The 25,944-nt window shown below is 38.5% G+C and overlaps 1 protein-coding gene across 1 annotated transcript in view; it reads left to right on the top strand.

Moving 5' to 3' along the window:
* pcsk5 (proprotein convertase subtilisin/kexin type 5) overlaps positions 1 to 25,944 on the top strand; it is a 246,229-nt gene that overhangs the window by 217,077 nt on the left and 3,208 nt on the right. The window contains exons 28-36 of the mRNA XM_031890895.1: positions 4,174 to 4,254; positions 6,462 to 6,642; positions 7,204 to 7,421; positions 10,376 to 10,612; positions 13,107 to 13,334; positions 18,324 to 18,501; positions 21,841 to 22,058; positions 23,078 to 23,178; positions 23,900 to 24,083. Of these exons, the coding sequence (XP_031746755.1) occupies positions 4,174 to 4,254; positions 6,462 to 6,642; positions 7,204 to 7,421; positions 10,376 to 10,612; positions 13,107 to 13,334; positions 18,324 to 18,501; positions 21,841 to 22,058; positions 23,078 to 23,178; positions 23,900 to 24,083 (1,626 nt within the window). The remainder of the gene's footprint in view (positions 1 to 4,173; positions 4,255 to 6,461; positions 6,643 to 7,203; positions 7,422 to 10,375; positions 10,613 to 13,106; positions 13,335 to 18,323; positions 18,502 to 21,840; positions 22,059 to 23,077; positions 23,179 to 23,899; positions 24,084 to 25,944) is intronic.

Here is a 25,944-nt window from a genome sequence, read left to right on the forward strand (position 1 = left end):
CACAAAATGCAGTTTTTAAATGAGGGTTTTTATTATTTAGGGAGAAAAAAAATCCAAACCTACATGGCCCTGTGTGAAAAAGTAATTGCCCCCTGAACCTAATAACTGGTTGGGCCACCCTTAGCAGCAATAACTGCAATCAAGCGTTTGCGATAACTTGCAACGAGTCTTTTACAGCGCTCTGGAGGAATTTTGGCCCACTCATCTTTGCAGAATTGTTGTAATTCAGCTTTATTTGAGGGTTTTCTAGCATGAATCGCCTTTTTAAGGTCATGCCACAACATCTGAATAGGATTCAGGACAGGACTTTGACTAGGCCACTCCAAAGTCTTCATTTTGTTTTTCTTCAGGCATTCAGAGGTGGATAATTTTGGGGTAATTTTGGTCGGCCGGCCACTCCTGGGAAGGTTCACCACTGTTCCATGTTTTTGCCATTTGTGGATAATGGCTCTCACTGTGGTTCGCTGGAGTCCCAAAGCTTTAGAAATGGCTTTATAACCTTTACCAGACTGATAGATCTCAATTACTTTTGTTCTCATTTGTTCCTGAATTTCTTTGGATCTTGGCATGATGTCTAGCTTTTGAGGTGCTTTTGGTCTACTTCTCTGTGTCAGGTAGCTCCTATTTAAGTGATTTCTTGATTGAAACAGGTGTGGCAGTAATCAGGCCTGGGGGTGACTACAGAAATTGAACTCAGGTGTGATAAACCACAGTTAAGTTATTTTTTAACAAGGGGGGCAATCACTTTTTCACACAGGGCCATGTAGATTTGGAGTTTTTTTTCTCATTTAATAACGTAAACCTTCATTTAAAAACTGCATTTTGTGTTCAATTATGTTATCTTTGACTAATAGTTAACGGTTTTTGATGAGCAGAAACATTTAAGTGTGACAAACATGCAAAAGAATAAAAAATCAGGAAGGGGGCAAATAGTTAATAGTAATTTTCACACCACTGTATATACAGTTAAGACAACTAGCTACCTGAGTCATTAAAATGCCAGTTAATTACCATTTTTCCTTAACTAGATACAATTCAATTTAAAGGAACAGTAACACCAAAAAAAGAAAGTGTTTTAAAGTAATCAAAATATAATGTAGTCTGTTGAGCAAGCTTAGACAGGTACAGCTTTTAAATAACATCTTGACTACTCTGTGCTTTGTCAAACTTGAGATACTTTAAAATGATAGACAGCAGCATGATCCTCCAATAAAAGTAAACCTTTATTTGCTTAGCCTAAAAAACACAGGCTAGGGCCTTACGCATTTTGGGTGCTACCACCCTTAGGTATAGGGTGCCAAAACACATAAAGCCCTGTCCTGCATTCTAAAGTCACTTTGTGAGAGTCCTGAATTGCTATGGAACATGCATCCCCTCCTCTAACAAGTTGTAGAGGTGAGCCTGAGCTTCTAAAACTTTTTTTTCTGTTGAAACTTGAGAATCTTATCTATCTGGAAAAACAAAATGATATCTATAATATGCAGGGCTGTTGGTACAGCCCAGTTGTTTTCATTTTATGTTATACAGGTATAGGACCCCTTATCCAGAATGCTCGGGACCAAGGGTATTACGGATAAGGGGTCTTTCCGTAATTTGGATCTCCATACCTTAAGTCTACTAAAAAATCAATAAAACATTAACTAAACCCAATAGGCTTGTTTTTCATCCATTAAGGATTAATTATATCTTAGTTGGGATCAATTACAAGATACTGTTTTATTTCTACAGAGAAAAGGGGAATCAGTTTTAAAATTCAGAATTATTTGCTTAAAATGGAGTCTATGGGAGACGGGCTTTCCGTAATTCAGAGCTTTCTGGATAAGGGCTTTCCGGATAAGGGATCCCATACCTGTACTATACACTTGTTACATTGTGGGAGTTCTGTCACTTACCTGCTGCATTGTGGGTGTTTAGGAAAAATTTTTGAGTTCTGCTAGCTAACCAATGGACTTTGGGGACATTTCCTGCATTGTAGGGTATCTTATGGCGTTTAGCGGAATTTGAAGAGACTGATACCCAGTGTATTGAAACTTCTGTATTGGGGTGTGGGATATATCACCTGTCACACATAGCACATACCTCTTTTATGGCACTGTAAGGCTTATTGAGACCTCCTTTATAATGAGGTGCTGTGCAGTTTCCCACATAGAATACTCATCACAGCCAAACATAAGTGTTTATCTGAGTGTGTTAGACTTAAAAGTTTAAATATTGAGGTTTTTCTCTACATTTTCTTTGTTTATTTCCATGTTAAACTAGGTTTCAAGAAATATGTATGCGACAGAATAAACTGTGAAATAGTCAGTATACATAGCTTGACTATAGACTATATGATATGCTGGTGCCATCTAGTGTGCAGTCTTCATAAAACTCAAGTATTCACAAGTAACTTTCAAATATTCAATGCACTACAAATTCAGCACCTTTAGCACCTATAGATTTACATTCCTTCTTTATACATTGTAATCATATTTTAACAGCATATTTAACAGAAGAAAGAATCCAATTTACATTGCAGCCTGTGTCTAAATCAGAGGTGCCTAGACTTTCCTGAGGGTGGGGTCTACATTTAGTGAAGTTATTACTTCAGGGACTACAACCAAGGGTTAAGCTGCCACAGAAAATGTTCCCTCATAAACAGATAGTTGTGTTTAATTGAACAACACCATTTTCTCAAGCCATTGTTTTAAAAACCATAATTTAATGTATGCAGAGGAGTGATTTAGAGACATAGGAGCTGTTTGTGGGCAATATTGGGCTAGTCAGATCTGCTGGTATATATATATAATATTCGAAATTTTGCATACCTCTAGTCTAAATAAATTGCTAATTAGCTATTAAATAAAATTGTTCTAAAAGAGTTTACTGATAACTCCAAATCACAAATGGTTGTCTTGAGTAATAAAACTTTGGGGAGGGTTTGTCATTGACAAATATCAGTTCCTGGTTTTTAGACTGGAAGCAAGACAGCATGTTGTATATAAAAATTAAAATACATATATAGACAACATATTTATGTTTTATCTAGAAGGTTCATTGACTGTTTAAAGGAGAAATTATATATATATAACATTTATCTAGCTGACCGTCTTGCCTCTAGCAGGGGCAGTATTGTGTGTTAGGGTTTGGCAATGGGTGGGGGAAAAGTGGTGTATGATATATTGGCCCATTTGAATGATGTGGTTACAGGGAAACAATATGCCTAATCAATGTAGGTCTCTATAAAATATATATTGCTTAAAACAGCTCATAAACTCTGCTTCATCTAAATAAGACATTTTCATAACAAAATATACTTTTTCAGTAGTATGTGCCATTGGGTAATCATAAATACAAAATGCCACCCCCCAGGATAATATGTTTCACAGTGCACACAAACAAATCTAGGGCATACATACATGTTAGGCCACTTTAGCCAATTAATTGGCAAAGTTCTGTTTTTTAATTCCACATTTCTTCCTGTTACAATTAGAGCTGTATTATTTCCTGTCAGGTGATCACTGAGGGAGCACACAGAGCATCAAAAAATGGTGGCTCAAGGGAAAAGATGTTAAAGGGCAGTATTTACTGATACATATATTTCAGATTGGTAAGATTCTTTAATAGGCCACTTAATATGATATAAATTATCTGTTGGTTAAGTATTCATTCTGAAAAGATTACTGTAATTTAGAAAAATGTTATTACTGTGGACCTATGGGTGCTATCTAACTACCCACCATGTAGTTTTAACTGCATGAAAACTAACATGTTTTGGAGAATAACCATACAGTACACACATACTTCAAGCATAGGCATCACTTCTACACCCTTTACCACAGGTTTCTAAATCATGGGGCAGCCCAGGTGAGCCCAAAGTAGCGTGTAGGCCAGTTTGGTTAAAACTTGGATACAAATGTATATATACTTTGTTAGCTATTAATTGAACTATGGCAGCTTAACTGGAAAGGATGTATTTTTAAAATAACATTAATACAAGCTAAGGAGGCCAGATAAAATGCTGGGCAGCAAAAGAGGCCCTTGACCAAAAAAAATGAAAAGGACTGGAATCCATTTATATGTTCCCTGCAGCATTCAAAATATGTCTTGTTGCTCTGTTGAGTCTACTGAACAATTATATGTTGACACTGAACATGTAAACAGAATTGTTAATTACATTTTTATATTTGGAAGGTGAAGGAAAATCTCAACCATGCAATTCAGCATGTAAAACTTGTAATGGATCTGCTTCTGCTTGCACATCATGTAAACAAGGTAAGTCTTGCTTGCATTCAACACTTGAAACTACTGAAAGACAGAAACCACTGTATCATATATATAACAGGATGATGAAGTACATGTCTACAGATAGGCTTTCAATAACTAGATTGGAGTACACTTGGGATAAACACTAAGTTATTAAAGAGAAATATCACAAAGGATTTCAGAGTATGGTAAGGGTAAGCAGATTTGTAACTGGTACACACACAGAAATTAAAAACAACTAAAGCCCTATATCAACATTTCCCTTTTAATATGTACAGCAGCTTTATGGCACTCTGCCCTAAATACATTAGTATTGCCTTGCTCATTCTTGGTGACTCGACTAGCACTCCTGCTTCTAACAGCAGTGTTACATAAGGAATATTATTTTTGGCATTAGTGCAAGTCAGAGTATATGTTGTGCAACTATCCAGCTGGAAAAATGAAGCCAATCAAAAATTAAATAAAATTTAATCAAAGTAACCACACTTAGAATATCTAACAACAATATTTGCTGTTACTTTGCAGCTTTGTACTGTGTACTGTATGCTAGGACAGGCGGTCAGTTAGTGATAAAGTCAGTCTATGCTGCTGTGAAGATATCAAGCATATATACACCTAGTATATTGGAAAGATGTTTAATGTATAGGAAAACAGTAAATTATAGGTAAAATCCATATGGTGGTTGCAACTGGCTGATCTTCTTTTGCTATAGGATTTATAGGGGAGAGATCTCCAAAACCCATTTCATGCATAAGACCACCAAAAAAGGTCAAACTAAACCCAATATAGTGGTAATAACTATAACTGACATGCCCTTGCTTAGTCTCATTTGTAAGAAAACATTTCTTTTGACCAAATCATTGACCTCACAACACTGCAATATAGAGAAGAGAGCTCTAAGACCAACACATACATGATTAATAAGATTTAGAAATACTACAGTATGTATTACCCTACTAACATTGTTTGCAACTAGGAGAATATGTTGCTACAAAATAGTTTTTGCTGGCTACATGTCAGTGGTGGAAATAAACAAGCTATACAAGCTATAGGCAGCACCACTGTTTGTATTCACTAGATAGCTTAAATCTCACTAGACTTTCCTCTTACTGGGCCATAGTCCAAAAGTAGTTTATACTACTTGACATTGACTGTGGAAAGCAATTGGTTACTGATTACAAGCATTTTCCCCAGAAATATTGTGGTAATGAAAATGCCCAATGTGCCATGACCCTAACCTGTTCTACTTTTCCTTCTAGCAGGTCCGGATTTGTGGCAAGGCCACAAAGGCCCGGGCCTAGGGCGGCACTGGTTAAGGAGCTGCATGCCACCCAAGCTGCACTGAAATGTTGCTCACATACGGAGCAATGGGGACCTCTCCGCACTGCTCCGTATGTGAGTTTAAATGGATGCATGAATGTGCATGCGTGTGCTGGGGGCACACTGATAACAAATACGGCGCTGCCTCCTAGACAGTGTGAAGACCCACCATTAGGTGTAATAACTCAGACTTTAAAACAGGGGTCTCAAACTCGCGGCCCGCGGGCCATTTGCGGCCCTCGGTACAGTATTTTGTGGCCCGCACCAACGCCTTCTCAAAAGCAATGAATGGATCGCGATTTTTATTGCGATTCAAGGGATAATGCAAGGCACGGCGGGCGGGAGCTGCTGATTGCGGAAATGACGTTATGCCATCATAACCGTTATTATGGGAAGACGTTCTGTGTGCACAATTAGCTCCTTAGCAGCTAATTGTGCACACAGAACGTCTTCCCATAATAACGGTTATGATGGCATAACGTCATTTCCGCAATCAGCAGCTCCTGCCCGCCGTGCCTTGCATTATCCCTTGAAAGCCAATTTTTTGTGAAATCCCTTATGCGGCCCAGCCTCATCCTGACTTTGCCTCCTGTGGCCCCCAGGTAAATTGAGTTTGAGCCCCCTGCTTTAAAAGTTCTGTTCAGAGTTAGTGCTGAGAAGATACAATTGCTACTAAACGTGTTACTGTTGCTAAATGGAGTGGTGTGAATTCCTAATACAGCAAAAATATGTTGCTAGAGAGTTTTATTGTCAGTAGTGGGTTCTTTTTAAGACTCATGGTGTGAGGACATATGTGTGGCTAAATATTTTAGTGTAACTCTTATTTGCAATATATATTTCAAACACTTAAAACTTATAACACTTATTTTCTTGCCTTTGTTTGCTTACAATTATAGGGACATATCTCCATGATCGAAGCTGTATTCCAGAATGCCCTAATGGATTCTTTGAAAATGAGAAAGATGGTAGATGTGAGAAATGTACAGTAGGCTGTGAGAGGTGCACTGAGGCCAATGTATGTCTGCAGTGCTTGGTTGGTTACAAGCATGAAGGGAAGTGCTACAAGCAGTGCCCAAGGTATGGTCCAGATTTTATATGATGTTGGGCTATATTTAGTCTCTAAAGAGCCTAATGTAATTTTTTTTTTCAAATTTCACAAAACCAAATTGTATTCTCAATTGCTACAACTGCTTCCAGAATAACTTCACAGAGAAGACAGTGACCTATGCAGCTTAGAAAACTGCAATATCCTGACTTGCTGACTGCAATGTTTACCTTTATTTATCCCCCATAATGCCATAGAAGCCCTGTTTAAGCAGAGGTTACAAATTCTAGTCTGAAGCAACAATGTCACTTTGCAATACAAATCTCTATTCACAGCTAACTATATGACCCAAAATGCATCTGTTTAGACACAGTAATATTAATAATAACATAAGAATATAATTTTGAGGTATTTAAAGTAAGAACGCTTAATTAGCATTAGGAGTAGGAATTCCATGTACCTGCAAAGATCTGAGACCCTGTGAGGTTATGGAGAGTGCAATAGGAACTGCAAATCTTATAGCTGTTTTTCCACTGAGACATATTGCTAACATTTTTTACATTTTGACATTGTTCCATTGGATTCTTTTTCAGCGGCTTCTTTGGCCATACTGGTGTGTGTGAGAAGTGCAGCTCAGACTGCAAGACTTGTAAGGACAATGCAGACTACTGTTTATCATGTTCTGACCCTAAACTGCTAGAACAAGCCAGATGCACGAATGTTTGCTCTGAGAGATACACGGCTATCAATGGGGAGTGCAAACACTGCTCTCATAACTGTAAAACTTGTACATCTCTGGACACCTGTTCAGGTATTAAACTTATTTTGCATAATGTATATATATACTGTATATATGTGTATATATATACAGTGGAGGAAATAATTATTTGACCCCTCACTGATTTTGTAAGTTTGTCCAATGACAAAGAAATGAAAAGTCTCAGAACAGTATCATTTCAATGGTAGGTTTATTTTAACAGTGGCAGATAGCACATCAAAAGGAAAATTGAAAAAATAACTTTAAATAAAAGATAGCAACTGATTTGCATTTTATTGAGTGAAATAAGTTTTTGAACCCCTACCAACCATTAAGAGTTCTGGCTCCCACAGAGTGGTTAGACACTTCTACTCAATTAGTCATTACCTCATTAAGGACACCTGTCTTAACTAGTCACCTGTATAAAAGACACCTGTCCACAGAATCAATCAATCAAGCAGACTCCAAACTCTCCAACATGGGAAAGACCAAAGAGCTGTCCAAGGATGTCAGAGACAAAATTGTAGACCTGCACAAGGCTGGAATGGGCTACAAAACCATTAGCAAGAAGCTGGGAGAGAAGGTGACAATTGTTCGAAAATGGAAGGAGCACAAAATGACCATCAATCGACCTCGCTCTGGGGCTCCATGCAAGATCTCACCTCGTGGGGTGTCAATAATTCTGAGAAAGGTGAAAAAGCATCCTAGAACTACACGGGAGGAGTTAGTTAATGACCTCAAATTAGCAGGCACCACAGTCACCAAGAAAACCATTGGAAACACATTACACCGCAATGGATTAAAATCCTGCAGGGCTCGCAAGGCCCCCCTGCTCAAGAAGGCACATGTGCAGGCCCGTCTGAAGTTTGCCAATGAACACCTGAATGATTCTGTGAGTGACTGGGAGAAAGTGCTGTGGTCTGATGAGACCAAAATAGAGCTCTTTGGCATTAACTCAACTCGCTGTGTTTGGAGGAAGAAAAATGCTGCCTATGACCCCCAAAACACCGTCCCCACCGTCAAGCATGGGGGTGGAAACATTTTGCTTTGGGGGTGTTTTTCTGCTAAGGGCACAGGACAACTTATTCGCATTAACGGGAAAATGGACGGAGCCATGTATCGTGAAATCCTGAACGACAACCTCCTTCCCTCTGCCAGGAAACTGAAAATGGGTCGTGGATGGGTGTTCCAGCACGACAATGACCCAAAACATACAGCAAAGGCAACAAAGGAGTGGCTCAAGAAGAAGCACATTAAGGTCATGGAGTGGCCTAGTCAGTCTCCGGACCTTAATCCAATAGAAAACCTATGGAGGGAGCTCAAGCTCAGAGTTGCACAGAGACAGCCTCGAAACCTTAGGGATTTAGAGATGATCTGCAAAGAGGAGTGGGACCAACATTCCTCCTAAAATGTGCGCAAACTTGGTCATCAATTACAAGAAACGTTTGACCTCTGTGCTTGCAAACAAGGGTTTTTCCACTAAGTATTAAGTCTTTTTTTGTTAGAGGGTTCAAAAACTTATTTCACTCAATGAAATGCAAATCAGTTGCTATCTTTTATTTAAAGTTATTTTTTCGATTTTCCTTTTGATGTGCTATCTGCCACTGTTAAAATAAACCTACCATTGAAATGATACTGTTCTGAGACTTTTCATTTCTTTGTCATTGGACAAACTTACAAAATCAGTGAGGGGTCAAATAATTATTTCCTCCACTGTATATGTATATATGTATAGCCAAGTATAATTTATTCTATTTATTAATGTATTTTATTACTCTCTATTTAGGGGATTTGTTTCCCATCTAATTATTATTATTTTGGCTTGTGTGGAAATTTAAAATACCAATCAGTCCCTGCTCCACAGAACTTGTAACTATAAGTAACGTGGGGCCAAGGTGCCAAGCTGTTGACATAAGTGTGTTTATTAGAAACACAGGCCAGGACTCCCTACACTAGAATACAGTGAGCGTCATTAAGAAACTGGTCCTTAAGTACCGAGACTGAACCAAATACTGTACTTAAAGGGGAAGGAAAGGCAAAGTCACTTGGGGGTGCCAAAATGTTAGGCACCCCCAAGTGACTTAGATCGCTTACCTTGTACCCTGGGCTGGTGCCCCTGTTAGGAGAAAAAAGTACCAGCCAAGGGTACCTGTAGAAAGCGCTTCCTCCTTCCTTTCTCTTCTGCTGGCGAAATCCGTCGGCAGGTGCATGCGCAGTAGAGTGAAAAGCCGACTTTCTTGTTTTAGTTCGGCTTTTCACTCTACTGCGCATGCGCACGCAAGCAAAAAGGAAGGAGGAAGCGATCGCTGCTACCCCGGGCTGGTGCTGTTCTCTCTGTACAGGGGCACCAGCCCGGGGTAAAAGGTAAGCGATCTAAGTCACTTGGGGGTGCCTAAAATTTTGGCACCCCCAAGTGACTTAGCCTTTCCTTCTCCTTTAATTTACCCACTAATTTTTTTTTTTTTTTTTAAATTAGCATCTGCATATATTTTGTAGACAACCTTTTATTATTGGTTATGTGCAGTAGTCTTCTGAGATAATTGTTTTTTTACAGTATTTGGTACAGGGCCAGCCTTTCTAGTGTAGTGAAAATGTTAACATTCCTTATCAAATAATTGAAGAGGTGTGTCCACAGTAATATTTTGCACAAAGCCCTATTTATGCCAAGGCAGGCCTGTGGGCCAGTAAATGTAAATAGGATGGAACACATTGATGCTAAAGTGCTGGATAATCAGATACAGAAAGTTTCAGAATCATTTAGCTTGAAAGAGATATTAAATTACTAACAAAACAAGCTGTTTTGTTAGTTAACAAAACAGCTGACGTTTCCATGTTTCTTGTACTTCTGTTTATAAGTAACTGTGCTAAACAAAACATCTGAAATGTAAAAAACAAATGTACGCAATAGATAGGACATCTAACTAATTTAACAAATGTAATGTATATAGGATTTATATTTGTGCTGTTTCTCTGTTGTAAGAATAAAGATCAATTCTGTGATATTACAGAATGTATGCATGGCTATTTCCTTTATGACGGCAAGTGTGTGGAATATTGCCCTGATGGATATTATGAAAACAACGGAAACTGTTTTCAGTGTGATCCAATGTGTGCAAAATGCAGTGGACCTGATGCTGATGACTGTGAAGAATGTTCCAGCAAAAGCTTCTTCCTCTATAATGGTGAATGCTTTGGCACATGTCCAGAAGGAACTTATTATGAACCCAGTACCAAAGATTGCCAAGGTATGGGGAGTAGTTATTACTTTTATAAACTTTAAGATTTTGTAATGAGTTTTGACACTTTATCAGCTATTCAGTCATAGTCCCAAGAATTTCTATGGCAGCAAATATGGAATTGTCACACATTTCACCATGATTTACCTTTTGGCTTGTCTTCTGGGAGTATCTAGGATACCTGGCATCCAGTCCACCAGCCACTGCTTTGGATGGAATTACTGAACTAATCAGATCTTACTTTTGGAAATGTATATGTAACACCTATTTGGCTATAAAATGGCCAACCCAGGCTAGTAGCGTGCTGTAGAGCATGTGTTACATGCGACCTTAATGCACAGGAGTGGGCCTCCGCTACGTGGGAGGTATATAATGGAGCTGAGGGGTTGTTGAACTACAACTAGCTGCAGTAGTGTGGTGCAATAGATAGAAATGGACGCCAGAGGATTCTTATGAATGAACTGGGTAATACTTTATTTGTCCAAGACAAAGGTAAGCAGGGTTATCAATACTCACTTAATAGATGGTACACAGTATGCAGTTATACAATTGAGGTAATTCGGATAAATAGCAGAAATATGATGCTCCCCTGTGTATCCCTTCTCATCAAGAGGATTGGGCAGGTAGAACACCAACAGTGTGATAGGTAGGAAAGCTCACCGGCATAGTCCCATGCTCTTTTGGAGGTTAGGGCAAGGCATATTTGCTAACCTATTTCCCTAGCACTTCTGTGTCCCTAATCTAAGGCCAGTAATGCCTGTTAGGAAGACTACTCCTTTGCTATTATCCTGGATGGAGCAAATGGCTGCTCTTTCTGTATAATTCTGTCTGAACTCACCACTTCTAGAGGGTGCTATGAAATATGCTGCTATACTGTCTTCTCCTCATTCACGGGGCCCTGTCCCTGACTTAATTTGGATGGATAGTGGCTTACTGGGCCGGATCTGTACCCAGGCTCGATGGAGCTCTGCTTCAGGTAGCAGATCAGCAGCCAAAGAGGAAAACACTTCCTTGTGCAAGACACTATATAGTCTGCCAAGGGGAGTGGTTAAAGGGGCTAAACCTGTAAGGGATAGCTTAAGAAACTGTAACCTGAGTATAGAGGGGTCTGCCCTATAACAGTACAGATAAGGGAAAATAGGGAAGTAAAGCCATAGGGAGCTTAACCCTATGGGTCCCTACATATATTTACCACCATGTTCATAGCATTCTGCATTGGAAGACAAATATAAGAAAATGTTAGAGTTAAATTCTGACTTAAACTTGTGTAAAGACCAAAAAAGCTACTGGTTAATAGCTGTGACAAGTGGGATCAGGGAGCAACCCCATTACTTTCAAATTAATCCAGTCAAAGTTAAAAACTCTGAGGCATTCAATGCAGTGTTGTATACTAGCAACAGAAAGGCCCAGCAAGATATTGTACTGTATCAAAAGGGGTACAGGTTAAAGGTAGGAGAGGGTAATTTCTCCACTTTACAGAGCTCTGGTAAGGCCCCCATCTAGAATATGCTGTGCACAGAAGACCTATTATGCTAATAAAGGGAATGGAAGGTCTAAGTTTTGAGGAAAAGTTGGCTAAATTGGGATTATTTACATTGAGGAAGAGGAACTTAAGGCTGATAGCAGACGTGGCGTAGGGCTGATATTTTCGGCAAGCGGCAAAACGCTTGGCGAAAATACAGCCCTACGCCTGCTACTTGTGCCTGCACCCGAATGAATGGGATACGCTCGGGTGCAGGCACATGTAGTCCATATACGCAAAAAAATGCGAGACTTTGCATTCTCTCACGTTTTTTTGCATATATTGGCTACATGTGCCTGCACCCGAGCGTATTCCATTCATTCGGGTGCAGGCACAAGTAGCAGGCGTAGGGCTGTATTTTCGCCAAGCGTTTTTCCGCTTGCCGAAAATGTCAGCCCTACGCCACGTCTGCCATCAGCCTAAGGGAGGATATGATTTCTTTCCATTTTGATTAGAAGAAAGCTCTGTCTTCAATACAAAAAGAATTTATTATAGGGGGTGTTTTATTGGCAGATACATAACATATTTTTTAAGAGAGAGTAGAATGCCTTTTTAGAAAGTGACAAAATAACAAAGGTGCTTGCTCACTTTAAGGTCATTTTCCCCCTGAGGAAATTTAAAGAGGTTTTAGATTTTCCTCTGAATTAAGCAGGTGTCAGTGAGGCAAAAAGATTGAACTCAATTCACCTGTTTCTTTTTTCCTAATCTACTATGATAATATGTTACTTTTGCTAAAGTGGAGTTGTAGGATTTCTTATATATCTCATTGGAGAACATAATTGGAATTACAGTATGCTACATGCACACTGCAGACCACACAGCCATGATAAAATCATTATTGGAATCTAAACAGTAGTACACATGTGTTTCATGTAATGTTTACTGATTAGAAGGAATTGCCTTTTGTTATATCATATATGGAATGCAAAATGTTGTAAGCATTTGAATCATGGCATAATGTTACTAGTTCTTTGCCTCCAGACTGTGACACATCCTGCAAGACTTGCTCCTCCTTTACCACCTGTGATAGCTGCAGAGATAATCTGGTAAAGAACAAAGAAGGTTTCTGTGTGACATACAAGGACTGCTCTCTGAATCAGTACCAAGATGAACATAAGAACTGTCATCCATGTCATAAGAAGTGTTCTCGATGCATGGGAGCTACTGAGCATCACTGTCTAAACTGTCCCAGCAATCACTTCCTTTTGAGTAAGTATGAAATATCAATATTATTTACTATATTAATAGTATATACTACATTCAAGTAGGCTTGCTCAACTGAAGGCTTTGAATGAATTGAGTCCCCAAGGAATTTTTATGGTCAACAGCTCCACAGACTTCATCCTCTTAAATCTTTTTAAAATATACAAACAAGCCCTGTTAAGAAAGCACTGACATCTATTAATATTTTATTATATACATTATGCTCTTAAAAACAGAATAACATTATACAATTGCTGAAGGATAAGGTATGAGGGGTAATATTCAATAAAAACTGAATAGAATCATTTGTAAAAAATGGCAAATCTTGGTGACCGATTTATTTAAATGTGACATCAGAACTCACCACAGAAAAAATCAACCACTGTTTGTTCATTCCTATGGGATTTTTAGAAAAGTATTTATCAATGGGTGAAAGTCAGAGTTCACTATTCAATAAATACTCTTCCAAAAATCCCATAGTAATGAATCTGCCCCTTAATGTGAGTTGATGGAGTAAGGACAGGGGTGCATTTTAGACATTTAAAATCTGTACATTTTCAGCTATGTACATTTTAAATTGCAAAGTCTCAAATTATTTTTTTCTATACATTTTTGTTATACAAATATGTATATATTTTTTATATACATTTTTATATGTAGCTTTTTTCACAGTATAATATTGGGTGAATAACAGTGGGCTGAGAACAGCATCAATTCCAGTTCAGCAGTGTGCATAGTGATAGTTATTCACTAGGTGCAAGCCTTTTGTGCACTACACTAATAGGCCTAGCCTTTAAGGAAACCCATCGTGAGTTTCAGGATCGAATAAATAGACCAAACTAATAAACCAAATAAACCAACTTTTGTTAATAGTTTCCAAATGGGTTTTTGTTTAAAAAAAAGTTCAGCCACTTTTTTTAACAAAAGCTTTTGACCAGGAAAAATAGCAAAAGTTGCATAGGTATTTGGGCCTGAAACTCACCTGGGGTTTCCTTTGATTGGTCGAGCCTCCAGACTCATCATAAATAGGTTCCCCCCTTGAGAACTCCAGAGGTTTAAGATAGGTGTTAATTCCTGAGCTACCTTGAATGTGTGCTCCCTGTACTTTACACCTTGGTGTTTGATGAGTATAGGAGAAAGAAGCTTTGTGAATAGTGTCTAAAAGCATGCAACCATGCTTCTAACTACAATGTTATAATTATAGGTATAGAGAATTTTGAGTAGAGGTAAAAACTGTAATTATCACTTTCCTAGGCAGGTATTTTATGTAGCATCTATTCTTTTAGAGATAACTGCAAGTACAAGATAACATTGTATAATGAGTGAAGGATATATCAACAAACATTATATTAAGCCTGGCTTGGCGTTGTGCAATATGCTCATAGGTTTCATTGAAGAGAAAAAGAATGATTGTTTCAGCTTGCTGTATCACTTCTAAAATGCAAATCATTTTCTGCCAGCATGTCTGGGAATGAACACCTTTCCCTTACTGGGTTATGTAAAAGGTGATCTTACAGAATACTGCTTAAAGGAGAATGCAAGTCAAAATTTAAAAAGCATACTGTCCAATAGTCCTCCTATTGTTTAGTAAAAACGCCACACTTTTGGCTCACCTAATCAAATATTTACTCAGTCACACTTATTTCACATTTTCTAGAACAGGCAGCCATCTCTAAAAAGGTATTCTCCCTTCCTTTCCCTCCTTGCTTCGTACTGCACATGTGTTTCATTCCCTTCCCCCCCTCCCCTCTGCCAGATCCGATCTGATTGGCTGGTGGGTATGTGTAGCTCAGAACAGGAGACAGGATCAAGTTACACACATGCTCAGAGAATAGGAAGGCTGCCGCTGGCACCTACAGGAAGGGGAGAGAGATTTCAGTGATGTCACTGTAGTCTTCACACTGCTGTAGGCTGCCAGCACCATATCTCAGAGAAGCAAGCAGGGATCTGGGAATTTAGATATGCAGTAAGTACTTAAAAAGAATGCCTTTAGACTTACTCTTAATTTATATTAACCTTTCATTGTCCTTTAATGCTAGGAAAGCCAGTCTAAAAACCATGGGGTCACTGGCTATGTCAAGCATCCAGTAGTACAGAACTCCCTGTTTGCTTGCTGTTTGCAGGTAACTTTGCCTCAGTATGTTACAACTTGCCTGTAAAGCTTAAGGGCCCTTACACATGGGTGTTTGTAACTGCTTTTCTAAACGGAGGAGTTTTGCAGTGCTGCATAGAAAGTGAGTAACAACTCTTTCTGATTATAGAAACACAATTGCTCCTGGAACCTGGCCTGTATTTTCTATACATTGAGCAAAGAAGCCTTTAAAAATGAAAGTTTACACATAAAACTGATTTCCTCCAGCCTACTGCCAGTCACTTGTGGCTAAATCTGGCTGCGGAAGAGGCATGCACCAGCCAGTTGGGAGGAAAGGAAGTGGGCATTAGGTGGCGCCGATGGCAGTTCTGCCTGTTAATGCAGCCCTGCTTCGAACACAACATTTTGGACTAAATAGGGTGCCTTGGCCTTTGTATCTTGCCTGGGACTTCATAATGAAGCTGAATGTCTCTTTAAATACAGATTCCAGCTGTTAAAATACAAACCTCAATGACGTTGGCTGAGAGCACATTTCTTTTGTTTTAAAGTTCATTTAATGATTTGTAACAGTTACGTGATATCCTTTGCTAACCTGCACAGACTGACATCCCAACCTGGTATTCATTAATCCGATTACTCTTTGTTGAGGTCAAAGCATTTGTTCTTTGATCGTGTCCAAACTATGTCACAAAAAGTAGGGAGTTGTGCAAAATAAGTAAGTAAATACCTGATGAAACCAGTGCCATCCTATAATGCTCACACATGGTAAAGGCAATATGAAAATGCAAAGAAAATAAAAAATAAAATCAAAGCATTTTTTTTTCATCTCTTTACATTTTGTTTTTGGCTTTAATTTAACTTATCATGTTAGTACCAGGAGTTTTTAAGGTATTTTAAGCATAAAATTTAGGATGGAAATCTCAGCAAAATTATATGCCTAACACTTTGTGCTTGTGTTAGTAAATAATCCCTATAATGTTCACTATGGGGCTGATTCATCAAAGTACGAGTTCGGATCCCGAATTGGGTAAAATCCGGATTAGATACAATAATTTCTGATGATCGCAAATATCACGAAAATTGTATTAGTCACGATAATATCGTATTGGCCATCCGAAAGTCACGAAATTTTCATATCCGAACGATCGTAAACGTCGGGAAAACCTTTCTGACTTTGATCCTTCTGTGTAGGATTTTGGAAACCTCCGATAGGACTCAATGGCACTCTGCAGCTCCAACCTGGCCCAAGGAAAGTCATGATAACGAAGCTTTAATGAATCCAAAACTTTCGTACTTGGCGCGACAATACGATTTTGCCGCAAAGTCCGAAAAAGTTGCGCAAAGTATATAAAGTCGCGCAAATATGTGAAAAAGTCGCAAAAATACGCACAGTCCGGACAAATACAAATTTTTGGTATTTTGTACCTGTTGTACATAGGCCCCTTAGGGGCCCATTTACTTACTCACAAACGGGCCGAATGCGTCCGATTGCGTTTTTTTTGTAATGATCGGTATTTGGCGATTTTTTCGGAAAATTATCGCGACTTTTTCGTTGCCATCCGAATGTTGCGCAAAATCTGCCGATTTTTTCGTAGCGTTAAAACTTGCGCGAAAAGTCGCGCCTTTTTCGTAGCCATTCCGAAAGTTGCGCAAAATGTTGCGATTTTTTCGTAGCGTTCGGATTAATTCAAGCTTCAGTATGGTGACTTTTCTTGGGCCCGGTTTGAGCTGCAGGGTGCCACTGAGTCCTATGGGAGGCTTCCAAAATCATGCTAAGTCTGAAAGTTTCAGCCGCCGCTTACGAGCGCTCAATACGAAAAAGTTGCGACAAGATACGAGCGAATCGTAATGGCTACGAAAAACTCGCGTTTTTTCGCGAAAATCGTATTGGTAACGAAAAAGTCGCGACAATTTCCGAAAAGTCGTAAAGGTGCCGAAAAAATCGCAAAAAATACGAAAAAGTCGCAAAATGTTCATTTTCCAATCGGAATTTTTCCAATTCGAATTCGTGTCTTAGTAAATCAGCCCCTTAGTGTACACTTTTCATATACCTGTAATTTTTTTGTAGGGATTTAGTGGTTGGTCACTTATGCATTATATAAGACTCAAAACAGATTGGGCAAGAATCTTTATATACAACACATGTACAGGATAGAAATTAACAGTATGGCTAGTTACATTCATAATTATCAGTTTTGGTTCCTCATTTGTAGCTGCTACCTCCTAACAAAATAAATTATGACCATTGCTGGCAGGAAATATATTATTTGCAGATATTAAAAATAAATAATTATTTTATATATAAAGTATTTGTTTTGTTAGTGTCACTATCATTCCTGTTCCTTCTCTTTTGAATAAGCAGCTGAACAGATACATGTGAATACTGCATAGCACAATACCCATAGTTGGTTGCTTGCATAAAGTAGCAATTACTGGCCCCATACACGGGCCGATAGAAGCTGCCGATATCGGTCCCTTGGACCGATTCGGCAGCTAATCGGCCCGTGTATGGGCAGAAACGAGCGGCCTGGCCGACCGGTATCTGGCCTGAAATTGGTCAGATATTGATCGGCCAGGTTAGAAAATCCAGTCGGATCGGGGACCGCATCGGCTCGTTGATGCGGTCCCCGAACCGACTGCCCATGGCCGCAAATGTAATCCGATCGTTTGGCCCCAGAGCCAAACGATCGGATTATTTTTTTTTTTAAAGCAGCTTGCTACCTGATATCGCCCACCCGTAGGTGGGGATATCGGGTAAAGATCCGGTAAAGATCGGGTAAAGATCCGCTCGCTTGGCGACATCGCCAAGCGAGCAGATCTTATAGTGTATGGGGACCTTAAGTGTTTGTAGTCTTTGAATAAGGAAATAGTTCTTTCTCGTAACTTGGCTCTTTGTTTTTTAGACTCTACCTGTTTTGCAAAATGCCCAGAAGGATACTATACAGAAGAGGAAGAACATCGCTGTGCTCCGTGCCACAGCACATGTCTGACCTGCTTTGGAAAGCGTAGCACTCATTGCCTCTCTTGCAAAACTGACTGGTATTCCCTGGGCGGTGCCTGCATGCAGAACTGTATTAAAGGGTAAGCTATAGAAATGGAAACAATTTAGCATCATGACTCTTAGGGGCAGATTTACCAAAACTAACTTTTTTTATTTTATTTTTAAAAATTCGACTAAACTCATTTCCACGCATGTCTGACATTGTGGAAACTGCAACTTTTCAAATTGCCGCCTCAAAAACTCGAATTCGAATTTTGTGGCAAAAAAAGGAACTATAAGTAAAGGGAAGGGACATCTGCCATTAACTTCTACATGATCTTGGCAAGTTTTAGCTGGCAAATTATCAGATTTGTAGCCGTTTCATCTCCGAAAAATCGCTTCTTTTTTCTGCAACTTTTAGCACTAAAAATCCAAAATCAGAAAAAAAATCTGACTGGTAGTAAATAGCCCACTTAATTAATCGTTGTTTATTTAGTGGCCCTTCCTGCCAGCAGCAGCACACCCCTGCATGCAAGTGCTCTAGAATGAGCACTAAGATGGAACGCTCTTGCACTTGCACCTAGGGGCTTTCTGGATGAGGCTAATATCTCTACACTACATTTTAACTTTAATTAACGCACATACAGTCATATGAAAAAGTTTGGAGTTTTGTTTATCATTGGCTGAGCTTTCAAAGTAGCAACATCCTTTTAATATATAGTAGTATTTCAGCAGTGACAGATTACATCAATACTTAGTTGAGCCTCCTTTTGCAAATGTAACACCTAGACACCTCCTATAGCCTTTGATTAGTGTCTGGATTCTGAATGGCGGTATTTTAGACCATACAAAGTTTTTCGTCCATACAAATATCTCTCCAGTTCAATTAAATTTGATGGCTGCCGAGCATGGACAGCCTGCTTCAAATCATCCCATAGATTTTCAAAGATATTCAAGTCGGGGGACTGTGACGGCCATTCCAGAATATTGTACTTCTCCCTCTGCATAAATGCCTTTGTAAATTTCTAACTGTGTTTAGGGTCATTGTCTTGTTGTAATATCCAACCCCTGCGCAACTTTGTGACTGATGCATGAACATTATCTTGAAGAATTTGTTGATTTTGGGTTGAATTCATCCCACCCTCGACTTTAACAAGGGCCCCAGTTGAAATTATTGGCCGGCATGTCGGTCGGAGTTATGTTAATTCTTTCTTGTGAAGTTTTTAATAGAAACATAAAAACCCTGAACTAGCCACACAGCCCCACAGTATGATGGAACCTCCACCAAATTTGACAGTAGGTAGCAGGTGTTTTTCTTGTAATGCGGTGTTCTTCTTCCACCCTGCAAAGCACTTTTTGTTATGACCAAATAACTCAATTTTTGTCTCATCAGTCCAAAGCACTTTGTTCCAAAATGACTGTGGCTTGTCTAAATGAGCTTTTGCATGCAACAAGTGACTGGAGTACAGATGCCATACAGATGTTCAAGGCTTAACAAGCTAATTCAACCAATTTGGTGTTGCCAGTAATCAGTATTGAGCAGTTACATGCATTCAAATTAGCAAAATTACAAGGGTACTCACATTTTTGAAGTTTTTCCTATTTGATTTAATTTCATACAGCTAAATACTGCTTCACTAAAAATTTTAGTTCAGAAAACACCCCAGTACTCAGATGTTCCTGGGAAATGAAAGACATACCACTGTTATCTTTTTTGTTGAAAGTGGAGTAAATTATTATGCAGGCTGAGAGAAATTAAGTAAGAAATTAAATAGGAGGTACAAGATTTGCAGCCATAGCAACTAATCTACAGGTATTACTTACTGGTCTGTCACATAGAGCTAGAATGTCAGGTAACCAAAGTCACTAAAAGGTTTATGCAATCAAGCATTAAACTCACACATGTAAAATACATTGCCTATTTTAATTGCTCTTTCATAGACAAAATGGCAAAAAAGTCAAGCTGACCATAAAGCTTTATCAAGGACAAAGGCAAATACCAGAATAATACACATAGAAGATTATTCTGACATTTGGCATATTTTACACAGTACTAAACTTGTTATATTATTGAAAGCAGTGGGATAATAATTTTTAGAAATGACTTATAAAATGTGGCAAAATAACATAATTTTCTATATAATTTTTTAAATGGTGTTTTGTAACCATTCACAAGCTGATCTGGTATGCTCTTTGACTGATTATCCCGTGGGTGAGCGGACAGAGAGCGTATAAGGGCCATGCATAGGTAAGGGCACCTTTTGATTGGAACAGGAGGAAATAAAGTTGAGAGACAGCTATTTTTCATGTTATTTATCTGCTGATGAACCATTAACTGGCTGAAATGGTGTACCAGCAGACAAAATTTTCAAACAAACACACACAATCTTACTAAACAGCATTTCATATGAATTTACCTGTGTAACTATGGTCACTGTAAGCATCATTTATAAAATGTATTCTTATTATTAAAACTAGAGGTTTGAAAGGGCCGTGCCTAAAAGAACCTACAGTCTAAAAATACCAGTATTCATTGATACATTTACGGGCATATTTATCAATAAATGAAACAGAGCTTGCCACAGTCTGCCAAAGGGAAATTTCAAGGGGAATTTTTAGACGTGTATTTATCACAGGGTGAACGTTTCCCCAGTCTCTTCAAAACTGAACTCAGATAACACCCTTGTGAAGCATCCGCATAACTTCTGATTTAGTCCTGGCCCTTATAATGCAGTGACAACCACTGTATATTGCAGAGTTTATTTTCACTGGTATTTGTGTAAGTTACCCACCATCTTAGATTGTAAGATGTATGGGTCAGGTGTCTCCTTCCTCTTGTCATTTTAACACTTAGCACTTAATCTTGACAACTATATTTTGTCGTCCCATATAAATACAAATATACACATACATACATTTATGCATGAGTTGACTGGCATTCCTTAACAGGAAGGCAAGTTGTCAGTCAACTCATGCATAAATGTATGTGCATAAAGGTTTAAACAAGGCTGAACCCATAATTAATAAATAAAAACTTACAAATCAAGGAATCAATAGAACTGCTTTATTCATGAAAAAGGCAAACAGCCATGCATTTACTACTGCTCAGTTTTTTTGGTTCTGTTTTTTTTACGCCAAAACCAGATTTTGTTTTTTGCGATTCAGTAAGCAACAAAACCGTGACAAATCCGAATGCTAGAACCTGCTAAAACCTGTCAAGATCATTTAGAAGTTAGTGACAGATGTCCCTTTTACAATTGAAAGATCTTTCTTTGCTTCATGGTTTTAGAGGTTTTCGGGGGGATTTTGATGCTGGCTTTTGTAAGACAACACGAAAAAGTTGTGGTTTTTAAAAAAAATTATATTAAATAAATTATACAAAAAATACCAGTTAATAATCCATAAATATGATATTCAATTAACATGTTTTTTTAATTTAGATATTATGCTGAAAATTCAACTAGTAAATGTGAAAAATGTCACATGAGTTGTGAAGAATGTACAGGTCCAGAAGCATCCAATTGCCTCTCCTGTCACAAAGACTTCTTCCTAATGCGTGCCAAACAACAGTGTGTCAGCTCCTGCCCTGAGCAATATTATGAAGACCACACAGTTAGAAGATGTGAAAGATGCCATCCCACCTGCAAAACATGCACAAGTAACCATTTACTAAAATGCTATATCACCTCTATGAGATTGCACTAGAGTTTGCTATAGTCATGCTCATATTATTTCCTTTCCAATCTGCTTGTTATATCTGGGTTTTGAACTCTGGGCCCACCAGCTGCTATTAATACCCAGCTGTTAAATGAACATGGTGGGTATTAGTGGCATAAAAAGGGGAAGCAGAGTGAGGCAACAGGTAATTACCCATTCCCTGCAGTCTCACGTTACCTGTGATTGGGCCCATGGGTATCGTTAGCCAGTGGGGGTGGGTCAGGGGGAGCAGGGCTTTCCAAGTTATGCCCCTGCTGGGTATTGCAGTTTATAGTACTAAGTTACTATACCACAGTAATAATAACTGATGTGGGAATCAGCTGAAACATTATCTCACTGGTCTTTTTATAATAAAAATAGATGCTGTTTATAAGACAGACTAATAGTATGCAATTTGGTACGTATCTTTCTGGGAAATCAAAGCAAATTCAAGCAAAGGGCAAGCAGAATGGCAGCTCTCAATTAGATATCTACAGGTGAAGCAGAAAAATGGGATAAGCAATACCCTCACAGATGCCACTTATAAGGGGTCATTTAGAAAGCCCCTGGGCCCCAAGAGCATGCCCCTTAGTGCTCATCTACAGAGCTCTTGCTCCCAGGTGCAGGTTGCACTAAATTCAAAGAGCAGCCCACAGATCTCTTTGCTATGGCATGGAGTGCACAGTTCTGTGGCTATTTGAACAATGCCCTATGCAGTGGGCAAAGTGCAAAAATATGGCGATTGCTGCCACTTTGCACACTGTGTGGGGCATTAAAAATCCGCCCTATAGGGAGCATTTTGATTTTATCAACTGAATCATGGCAATAAAATCTACACAGGTATAATTGCCTGTTGTGTAAATAAATTATACTGTAGTGTTGGAATTTAGAGGCAAAACTGGGAATTTAAGGCAAAGCTTTGGTTTTTGTACTAAATGAATATATAGTTTGTTTATGCAATTCTTTATTTGTTTATAAAAGGTTTTGGGGCTCTCGCCTGCACATCTTGCGTTTCGAGCTACCAACTTTTTGGACATATTTGTAACTCAGAATGTCTTGCTGGTGAATTTAAAGCTAAAGAGGTATGACGGTTTTTCTAAGCAATGTTTCTTGCAGTAGCATAATGACCATGTGACATGTATGCTAGAGGTTCTTTACAGTTTGTACGGTAACCAAAGAATACACATGGGGTGTTTTTCCACCAATATAGGTATAGGACCTGTTATCCAGAATGCTCAGGACCAAGGGTATTCCGGATAAGGGGTCTTTCCATAATTTGGATCTCCATACCTTAAGTCTACTAAAAAGTCAATAAAACATTAATTAAACCCAACAGGATTGTTTTGCATATAATAAGGATTACTTATATCTTAGTTGGGATCAATTACAAGGTACTGTTTTATTACTACAGAGAAAAAGGAGATCAGTTTTAAAATTTTTAATTATTTGATTAAAATGGAGTCTATGGGAGATGGGCTTTCCGTAATTCGGAGGTTTCTGGATAACGGGTTTCCGGATAAGGGATCCTATACCTGTATTGGATGCTGTACTGCTCTACATTTTTGGGTCTTGAACCACATGTATGGATGCTGTCAGGTGGTTCCCATTACAATGGGAGATGGCAGTGGTAGTTTCAGGCACTTGTCCACCGGCTAATACATGCTAGTGGAGGAAAAGCTGTTTGTGCCTACAGTCAGGGTCAGGGTGACTCTGATGAATGACATTAAAGGGAAAAAAAATCATTACATGTTTTGGCTGAGAAATATCACTTGTATTAATCATGCTTTTTTCCTATTTACAAAGGATCCTGACCAGTCCTGTGAAAAATGTCATGAGAGCTGTATTGAGTGTAAGGGGCCAGGGCCCTTGAATTGCACAGTGTGCCCAGCCAGTCAAGTGTTGTACGTAGATGAAGGACGCTGTGTACATTGCTGCCATGGGAATCTGGCTGAAGTTGCCGAGTGCTGTGACTGTTCTGTAACATTAGGTAACACTAGAGTTATTGCAGATTTGCATATGCAATAGCAAACATCATTAAGGCATTAAAGCAAACAGAAACTTTTAATGCAATAGCAAACATCATTAAAGTGATACTGACACGAAAAAACAACTTTTTAAATTATGAATCTACATAAAAAGTTCCCTATAGGTCGTGTTGATCATTTTTTGCTGATAGGGCTGCTTTTGTATGTAATTGTTACTTGAAATCCAAAAACCTGACTGTTTTGCCAACCTGACTGTCCCTTCTCAGCCTGTCGGTTCTAATGCTAACAGACTCCTGCTGCACAAATATGGCAGCCCCCTCATAGAGGAACAAGGGGGATCAGATAAGTAAGGTAAAAGCTTGGACAAAAATGGCAAAATTATAAATAGCATGCAAAGTCAATGTTATGACAGATATAAAAAAGGTTTCATTTCTGGTGTCAGTATCTCTTTAAGGCATTAAAGCAAAAAGAAACTTCCTGATTCTTTTCTTTACAATAAGTTTATTGTAATTGTGTAGATTTTATACATTTTTAAGTCATTATAGCTACTTTATTCAAATGACATTCTCCTTGGTACTTTTAATAAATGAGATATATGTTCAGGGCACCACAGATTGTTACATATAATGTAAGCTCTTGTGAGCAGGGCCCTCCCACTAGTGTCTCCTCCGGTCATCATCCAAATGTAACTGTAAACCATTTTTGTGAATTGTCTACATGTACATGTTAACTGTTCTGTCTTTTCTACTCCTTTATTCTGTAAAGCGCTGCGTGAATTGATAGCGCTATATAAATAAAAATAAATAAACCCCAGTGCACATATATACTTAAACTTATAAGACCTATCTATACACTCACAAATATAAACTATATATATCAATATCTACACTAACTAACAGTAGCTCTTAAGATCCCAAAAACTTTAGATATTTTGCTTGTTCAAGTCATCCAAGCTGTACGTAAAGGCTTAGAATAGTGTAGCAGGGTGATTATATAACTGTCAGAGTGTACCTGCAATACTATTTTAATCATAAACAGTCAGGTAGGACTTTGGACTCTTAAGTGTGCTGCAGTATCATGCTGCAGGGCACTGGATTCTCTCGGAAGGCTGCCAAAGGGATACTCATGATATACGTCCTGTTATCAAATAAAAACCACTTACTGTGCCTATCAACCTTGTTGAAGAGGTAGGCACTGCACAATACTGACCTACACTAAATATTACTTAGAAAAGAATACACAGATAGTAACAGCTAATTATATCCAGGACTTTGTTCTTTACTGTCACTACTATGTTAGTTATAATAATCTAAACATTTAATAAAATAATGGCTGCTTCCTCCAAGCTAACTGCAGACTCCAATGGCCACTTCTGTTTTGTGTATGATGAGCTTAATGTCTTACCCTATATCATTTTAGCTTGCACAGGTTCATTTAAACTTGGTGTGGAGTCATTTGCATTGGTGTTAAGGCAAACCACAGCATTTAAGAAGCAGGAGTAAAAAAAATATTATTTATTTAAATGACCATAAAAAGTCTAAATATCTCTAATGTATTTGGGTATTGCAGAGGTATAATATCAGTTCTTTTTTATCTCTTATCCTGTCAAATATATTTTGACGTTTTATGCTAGGAATTTTAAAAAATAAACGGTTTAGGATACAGGAACAGCCAAAGAAGCAGTAAAACCAATAAACTGGTACGTCAAACGACGGTATCTGGTTTAGATGGTGATATGTTTTTATGGGTCAACATAATTTATATTTATAGGGGAAACGTTGAGCTTTTCTAGCCCATAGGCTTTTCCTTCAAGTATTCCAAACTTCAGCTCAATAAATAAATATGTCATGCTTAAAACTGTAA

This window comes from Xenopus tropicalis, chromosome 1 (genome assembly GCF_000004195.4).
Source record: "Xenopus tropicalis strain Nigerian chromosome 1, UCB_Xtro_10.0, whole genome shotgun sequence".
In the NCBI taxonomy this organism is placed as follows: Eukaryota; Metazoa; Chordata; class Amphibia; order Anura; family Pipidae; genus Xenopus; species Xenopus tropicalis.